This window comes from Petaurus breviceps, unplaced genomic scaffold, assembly GCF_028583685.1.
Source record: "Petaurus breviceps papuanus isolate PSGF00001 unplaced genomic scaffold, PetGlider_PUasm1.0 185, whole genome shotgun sequence".
NCBI lineage: Eukaryota > Metazoa > Chordata > Mammalia > Diprotodontia > Petauridae > Petaurus > Petaurus breviceps.
The window spans coordinates 3,895,427-3,903,996 of NW_027185797.1; the positions used below are offsets into that span (position 1 = coordinate 3,895,427).

The 8,570-nt window shown below is 45.0% G+C and overlaps 1 protein-coding gene across 2 annotated transcripts in view; it reads right to left on the minus strand.

Annotated features, from left to right (window-relative positions):
- LZTFL1 (leucine zipper transcription factor like 1) overlaps positions 1 to 7,805 on the minus strand; it is a 30,270-nt gene extending 22,465 nt beyond the window's left edge. Inside the window, exon 1 of one of the 2 annotated variants that reach the window (XM_069088351.1) lies at positions 7,624 to 7,805. Coding sequence is in view for 1 of the 2 variants with exons in the window: in XM_069088350.1 (XP_068944451.1) it covers positions 7,624 to 7,626 (3 nt within the window). In the remaining variant the exon portion in view is untranslated. The remainder of the gene's footprint in view (positions 1 to 7,623) is intronic. The other variant, XM_069088350.1, reaches the window with a different exon arrangement.
- Between the last annotated feature and the right edge of the window lie 765 nt (positions 7,806 to 8,570).

Here is an 8,570-nt window from a genome sequence, read left to right on the forward strand (position 1 = left end):
AGATGAAGAGGATGCTCTGAAATAGATCATGCAACACCTAGTTTAACAAGCAGGAGGGGAAATAATGATACCAGAAAAATGGAATTTGAAGTATAGAACATGAAAAAGAGAAACAAGAGTATAATATAATGGTGATACACTGATAAAGAAATACTTAACAATATTGTACCTGCTTGTACCAAAGCTTTGGCAGTGAAATTCACAAAAGGTTAACAGCAATATCAGAAATGGACATTATAAAATATGGCCAATGTAGACTAACAATAAAGGCTTCATATATTCCAACTGCTTACTCAACAAGCAGGAAATAAAAGCCATATGGTTAGAACACCTGTGACCTTCTTCCTGCCCCATTCCCTCTATACCCTAAGGATGATAATTTATATCTAGAGAGCTGAGCTGAGCTGATCTGGCTAAGAGTGAGTATTTCCAACATGCATCAGCCCACTCTCTCCAACCACCTGGATCATCAGAACTAGACATTGCTCGGCCATGGATGTACAATCCCGTCCCCTCATCTCCCTCCTCCCTTCTCTCTTAGGGATTGGGAATCCAACAGGACCCTAGCTATAGTGAAGGTTGTGACAATCCACTCAGTACAGCTGTGCTTCTGAGGTACAGGCTGACTAGACCACAGCTTCTTTCCCTCCCTTCCCACACCACTCCCGGCTCTCTCACATTCATCCAAGTTGTCTCCATCCCTCTGGCTCCCTTCTCTCACTCTTCCTTATTTTGTAATGTGCCCTCTGAACTCCTTCCTTCTCATTGGACCCCATGTGATCTCCTTAGAAACCTTTTTGTCTAATATTTTGTTTTTACTTACCTTTGTACCTGTCTGTCCCCCCTGACCCCAAACTGGCTGAGCATAAACTCTTTGAGAATGGGAGAAGCAGAGAATGCACATTCTTTTTAAGAGCACTTAGAGTTCAGATCAAAACTAATCCCATACTAAGTCATGAAAAGCTCTAGAAAATTCCAAAAGATGGGAGTAGAAACAGGACCTCTGCTTAGCTCTGGCTCCTACCTCTTCCAATTCATGTAAAAGGAGACTCTGAACAAACTTTAGAGCTACAGAACCCACAAAATGACACAGAGAAGCTAACCTCCCACTGAGAACAGCCTGGAAGGCTGGCAGGAATCGTCCAGCACAATGCTCTGGGAGCCAAGCCCAGGCCCACGGAAGCCAGAGGTTTTAGCCCCAGGGCGGCCTGACCAACCACCGGCTGGAAGGACTTCAGATCACCAGCAGCAATAGCAGTTTCCAGAATTATCAACACATAGATACTAAGGACACAGTGACAGGTTAGTGCAGTGTGGACTTTGGGACCAGTAGTTGGGAGTGCGTCGGCCTCTTCCCCCCAGGTGAGAAGCCGTGGAGGAGCCACGAAGTGCAGCTGACCCCAAGTGGCAGCTTCAGCTCCTGGCCCGCAGAGTGTAGGGGGACCAAGCGACCAGTCTGAGGGGTAATTGCTTTTGCTTTAACCTGCTTGGATCTGGATTGCAGTCTAGGGTGGAGGTCCTGGGGTGTGTGACCAGCTTGCCAGAGTGTGTGGAGGCTTCAGAGAGGGCACCCAACTGATACCTTTGGCAGCTGAGAAAACTCCAGTGTTTGGGACAAAGCTCCCCTGTCTGGTGGCAGAATCCTACTGTGGCAAAAAGCCCAGGGGTCAAGTGACTGAGTGGCAACATGAGCAGGCAAAGGAAGCAAAATAAACAGGATACCCCAACTTTATACTCCTATTTTGGTGAAAAAAAGGATCAAAGTATGGAAAAGGAGGAAGATAGTAAAGTCAGAACTCCTGCACCAAAAGCTTCCAAGAAAAATATGAGCTGGTTACAGGCCATAGAAGACCTTAAGAAGCAGATAAGAGAAGTGGAGGAAAAATTGGCAAGAGAAATGAGAATGATGCAAGAAAATTACGAAATAAGAGTCAACAGCCTGACTGAGGAAAATCATACCTTAAAAAACAGACTAACTCAAATGGCAAAAGAGGCTCAAAAAGGCAATGAGGAGAAGAATGCCTTAAAAAGCCAAATTTGCCAGATGGGAAAAGAATCTCAAAAGCTCACTGAGGAGAATCATTGCTTCAGAATTAGATTGGAGCAAATGGAAGCTAGTGACTTTATAAGAATTCAAGATGCTGTTAAACAGATCCAAACAAAGGAAAGAATAGAAGGCAATGTGAAATATCTCACGGGAAAAACCACTGACCTGGAAAATAGATCCAGGAGAGATAATTTAAAAACTATTGGACTACCTGAAAGCCATGATCAAATAAAGAACCTAGAAATCATCCTCCAAGAAATTCTCAAGGAGAACTGCCCTGACGTTTTAGAACCAGAGGGCAAAATAGAGGTTGAAAGAATCCACCGATCACCTCCTGAAAAAGATCCCAAAAAGAAAACTCCTAGGAATATTATAGCCAGGTTCCAGAATTCCCAGATTAAGGAGAGAATATTACAAGCAGCCAGGAAGAAACAATTTGAATATTGTGGAAACAAAATCAGGATAACACAGGATCTGGAAGCTTATTACTTAATGTAAACAGACACAAAAACCTAAATAAGGTGTAGGATAAATACAGAAAAAATAAAAGCCTTTTGAAAAAGTAGACCTTATAATCAGATTTTATGACAAATATGCAAAGAAAGCTCAGTATTTATAAAATATATAAACAAAATAATGATGCCCCAATTCCTCTCTGAAACAGTCATCTTTTTAATACCACTATTTTTTTTTTTTGCTTTTTGGAGGGCAATTGGGGTTAAGTGACTTGCCCAAGGTCTCATGGCTAGTTTTTGTGTTAAGTGTCTGTGGCCACATTTGAATTCAGGTCCTCCTGACTCCAGGGCCAGTGCTCTATTCACTGTGCCACCTAGCCACCCCCTTAGTACCACTACTTTTCAGGTGTTGTACAGAAGCTTCACAATGCCTACTGCTTTCTGGGTAAACTAGATGCAAAGCCCCCCAAGCTATTTGGCATTTAAGTCCTTCACCACTGGCCTCTCCCTATCTTTCCAAGTTGATCACATCACCCTCCTACACACAGTCGAAGTGGGCTGCCCCCTGTTCCCATACACATGTCTTATTTCTCTCTGTGTCTTTGTATAGTCTGTCTGCCAATGTCTGAAATGTTCTCTTTCCTGATCTTCATTTCTTGGAACCCCCAGTTCCCTTCAGAGCTCACAGAGTTCAATAACAACTTCCTTCCAGAAGTCTTTGCTAAGACCTTCGGTTAATAATATCCCCTAATCCCCACCAAAATCAGCACGGTTATTTTGTACAAATTTATCTGTAAACATGTCTCGATTTTGTATCACCAGTGTCTGGCACAACGTCTGACACCTAGAAGGTACACAAATGCTTGTTGACTGATTGAAAGTATGTTACTTTAATGTATACAAATAGACAAATTTTAGTTTTAAAAAGTAGGTATTATTGAAGTGGCTCCAAATTTGGAGCATTATAATAGTATCAGTAAGGGAGCCCTAGCTTTTGGGAGCCCTCTCCTTGGGACTGAGTATTTTTAATTGATAAGTGAGTAAAAACTCACACAGACTAGACCATGCTGTATATCCTGCCTCTCCCCCTCCCCCAATTCTTTGCCAACACCTTGCATGTGTTTTCCCACCATTCCATACTTTGCAACCTCTAGGCACAGTAATCAAATTAATACTAGCACAGCTTCTGGAATGGATCCGATAATCCTCTGCCCTAGGGCTCTGCTCCCTATGTCTGTAACTTCCTGGATCAAACTGCTCCTTAAATGTTGTTTCTATCTATCAGAAAGTGGGCTGCTTGACGGCAGGGACTCTTTGCTTTCTATTCATATCTCCAAGATAAGCATCCTGCATGGCACAGCACATCCTAAGGTTTAATAAATGCTTTTCACTTATTTCTATAGAGGCATGGGTTTACACTTTGGGCATACCCTCCAGTGACAAGGCACCTAGCTCTGTTATACAGGTGACTTCGTAAAGCATTTGACGCTGAGGCAGCAGATGTCTCTGGTGTTTTTTTTTTTTTTAAGCAATTGGGGTTAAGTAACTTGCTCAAGGTTACACGGACAGTTATTATTTCTGGGTGTGGTGCCCAGCACCTGAGCCCGGATCTGATCCAGGTCATCCCGACACTGGAGCCAGTGCTCTTACTCGCTGAGCCACCTGGCCGCCCCTAAGCAATTGGGGTTAAGTAACTTGCTCAAGGTTACACGGCCAGGTGTTTCTGGGTGGGTGCTAAGTGTCTGAGCCCGGGATTCGATCTCCAGGTCTTCTCAACACTGGAGCCAGTGCTCTTACTCGCTGTGCTACCTGGCCACCCCTGTCTATAGTGTTCTATGCAGGTTGGTATTATGCAAGGACACTGACTTTAGAGAACAGAATAAGTGTTTTTCTGTGTACATGTTTCCCATCCCACACCCTATATAACAGAGGGTCTTCAATGGCATAAATGATTCTGGTTTTGTCTTGGTGAAAGCAATAAGGATTTGGACTATGGTTAGGAAAGATTATAAAGAAGGGGACAGATTAGAGAGATACTGTGGAAGTAGAACCAACAAGAAGAACCAACTAATTGGACATGAGAAAGGTAAGAGACTGAAGAGTCAAGAGGTCATTGTGGAATTATGCTCTAAAAGTCACTAAACTATAAATACTCCTCAACTCATCAATACTACTCTAGTAGGCTATAACCCCAAAGATAAAAGAAACACTGAAAGGATCCATATGTTAAAAAAAAATTATAGTGCTCTTTTTTTTTTACTAGCAAAGAAGCATCATTTGAGGAATGATTAAACAAATTGTGCTATATGAATGTAATAGAATTATCACTGTGCTATAAGAAATGATAAAATGGATGGTTTCAGAGAAGCCTCAGAAGATTTAGATGAATTGATGCACATATGGAGTAGGAGAATAAGCAGGACAACTATTTACACAATAACTACATTGTAAAGGAAAACAATGTCAAAAAGAGTTAAGAATTCTGATCTATGCAATGTGGTTGTTTGGTAATTTTTCACTCATCTCTGACTCTTCTGGACCCTGTTTGAGGTTTTCTTGGCAAAGGTACTGGAGTGGTCTGCCATTTCTTTCACCAGCTCATATATATATATATACACACACACACACACACACACACACACACACATATATATACTCATACATATGAGAAACTGAGATAGTTAAGTGACTTGCCCAGAGGTCACCCTGCTAGTAAGTGTCTGAAGCAAGATTTGAACTAGGTACTCCTGACTCCAGGGCCAGCACTCTATCCATTGTGCCTCCTAAAAGCCCAAAATGATCTATGCAATAACTAACCAAAATTCCAGAGAACTGATGGTAAAGCAGGCTATCCACCCCTGACAAAGAAGTGACAGACCCAAGATGCAGAATAAGATATACATCTTTGTGCACAGCCATTTTGGAATTTTGTTTTGTTTGACAATGCAAGTTTGCTCCAAGGGTCTCCTTTTTGTTTTTCTTTTTAATGGGAAGTGGTCTGAGAGAGAAAGGTAATCTAGGGATAGAGCAGGAGAAAGAGAAGGAGGAAGAGGAGGAGGGAACGAAGGAAGAGAAAAGGAAAGGATGAAAGGAAGGAAGTTAGCAAGGAAGGAAGGAAGGAAGGAAAAGGAAAAAGATGCATACAATCTTTTCTTAAGTAAGGAAAAGAACAGAAGGAAGACCAGAATGAATCATAGACAAGTAAAATAACTTTGAAAGTTGTTCAGTAGTCTTTTTTGTTCTACTCTGTACATGAAAACACCTATTTTATTTAATATCTGTAAAGTTCAGAATTTAAAAATAAAATAAATAATGAAAAATAAAAAAGAGGCAAAGTTATGACTTATCACTAGGTTATGAACCTGGATGATCATCAGAAAGATGGTGGTATGAACTCTCAACAGAAACAGGAAAATCATGAAGAGGGGATGGTTGGATAGAAACATGAAGATTAAGTCCATGAACTTGGTTTTAAAAAATATTTTGATAACTGTATTTTAACATAATTGCTTTCCTTTGTAGTCTCATATATTTTAGACTTCTAAAAGCATTCTAAACAGGGGTAAAGAGGCTTCCCCAGACTGCCAAAAATAAAGAAACCTTGCTTTAAAGGGAAAGATACTGAGTTACTTTTGCGCATGCTGAGTTTAAGATATAGTATATTCAGCTGGAAATTTCTTTTTTTTTTGGAAATTTCTATTAAGTAGTTGGTGATGAGGGACTGAAGCTCAGGATAGGGACAAGGGCTGAATATCGTGTATAGATTTGGGATTCATCTGCAGAGAGAATATTTGGAAACCACGAGTACTGATGAGATTAGTGAGAAAAAAGAGGGCTCAGAACAGGGCCCTGGAGTTTGCCCACACATGGCGAGCAGGATACAGAAGGTGAGGGAACAAAGGAGACAGAGAAGAAGTAGCCAGAAGCCGAACTGGAAGAGGTTGAGGAAATGAGAGAGGAAGTTGAGGCAAGAGCACAGACAGCACTTCCCAGCCCTTTGCAATGTAATGTCCAGCCTCATTAATAAACTGAAACTCTTCAAAGTGACCAGTGAGTGATCTCTTAATCGCTGAGGCTGAATGGCTCTTCTCAACCCTCATTCTTCTTGACCTTCTACAGCACTTGGCACAGTTGACCCTTATCTGCTTGAACCATTCTCCCCTCTGGATGTTTGTGGCCTGCCTTTTCTTAGTTATATTCCTCCCTATCCCCCAGCATCCTGAACAACATCCTCCCACCTACTTACCAGATCTTGTCCTTTCTTTCCCCCAGCCTCTCCTGGACAGCTCCCCTTCTCTCTGCTGGCACAGCCTCGGCCCTAGCTCGGGCTCTCATTACTCCTTACCTGGATCACTCCAATTTCCCTTCATTTTCCACTTTCCCTGAGTCTCCTCCCACTCCAATCCATCCTACCAAGGCATCTTCCTAAAGTTCAGGTCTTACACGCACTCAGTGAACTCCAGGAGTTTCTGATCACCTCCTGGACCGAATGTAGACCTCTGCAGCCGCTGGCACCCCCTTCTACCTCTCCAGGCTTCTTACACTTCACTTCCACGCCAGGCTTTTCTTGGTTCCCCAGAAGCAGGGGCGCTCTCCAGCCGCTCTCCCTGTATCTAGTACGGACCTAGTCATGTGCGGTCATCTTCCTGGTGGAAGGTAAGTTCCCCGAGGGCTTTTCTTTCTACTCCCAGCCCAGAGCAAAGTGCTTGGCACACAGGGCGCCTACCGTGCGCCCCGGACCTTCCCGTCACCAGCCGGCCACGGTGGCGGTATGACGGGCGCTTTGTGGGGGGGGGGGTGTAGGCACGGCGGGGGGCGGGGAGCTGGCGCTGGGGCAGCATTTCCAGGCAGGAATGGGAGTGGGAGGGGGGTAGCAGGGACGGATGGCACGAGTTCTGGGTGACTCCTCACTCCCCGTGCCTCAGTTTCCCCCTTTGGAAAACGAAGGGGCCGGCCTCGATGCGCATGGAGGGCCCCGGCCCGCCCCAGATCGGGATCGGAGGATCCAGGACCAGGAGGCCTGTCCGGGGCCGGGCCGGGATGAGATCCCCGGCCCGGCCCCGACCCCTCACCAGGCGCAGTCCCCGCCGCTCCGGCGGGCTCGGGCGGGCCGGCACTCACCATGGCGGGCGGGAGTCGGTCACGCCGAGGGGAGAAGCCGAAGACTCAGACGACAAGGCGGGGGGCTGGCGGAGGCCCTCTAAGGGAAGCTGTTTAGAAGCTGCTCGTTGCCATGGAGAACGGAGGCTCGCGACCCCGCCGTCTCTGCGCCCTCATTGGTCCGGGGGCACCACGTGAGCGGAAATGATCTCGAAGGGACTGACGTCTCTCTCAGCCCCTGTGGCAGAACCAGGCGTGCGACTTTTCTCCGAGCTGCGCGCGCGCGGGCCCCCTTCAGGTCCAGGAGACTCGTAGCTGAGGATGATTGACAGGCGCAAACCTCGTGCGCATGCACATAGGAGCATTCGGCACTCGGCTTGGATGGCTTGGTCTCTCTTTATTCTCCGGGGTCGCCAGGCGCTCGTGCGGCTCGTGCGGCACTGGAGCTTACATGTTGTGCCAGGGGCACGGAAAGATGGCCTAACTTCTCCCAACTACCCGGGGCCATCTGCCATATTCCGCCACCGTGTTTCTGTGGCCATGTAGTTTCCTCCTTCAGAACGGAAGCTCCTGGAGGGCAGTCACTCTCATTTTTGGCTTTGTACCCCGAAGCTTAGCACAGCTGGCACGCAGCAGGCGATTAAAGTTTGCTGATTGGTTCCTCCAGCCCGGGAGTAACGATGCCGTAAAGAATTGAATCAGGCACACCTCTGGGAGTCTAATCCAGAGGTGGAAGTCTGGAGACTTCGGCTTTAATTAATTGTTATTTCTTGACTAAGCAGACACTGAAAAATGTTTTCTACAAGTTGGAAAATCGGTTTGAAAAATGTGTCACAAGTGGTGGCGGTTATTTCTAAGGTGAAAAAAAAATCAAACCACTACATTAAAACTAAAACTTTAAATTTTGTATCCTGTACATTTAAAGTTATTAAAATTTAAAGCCACACAATAACTTTATAACTATCTGG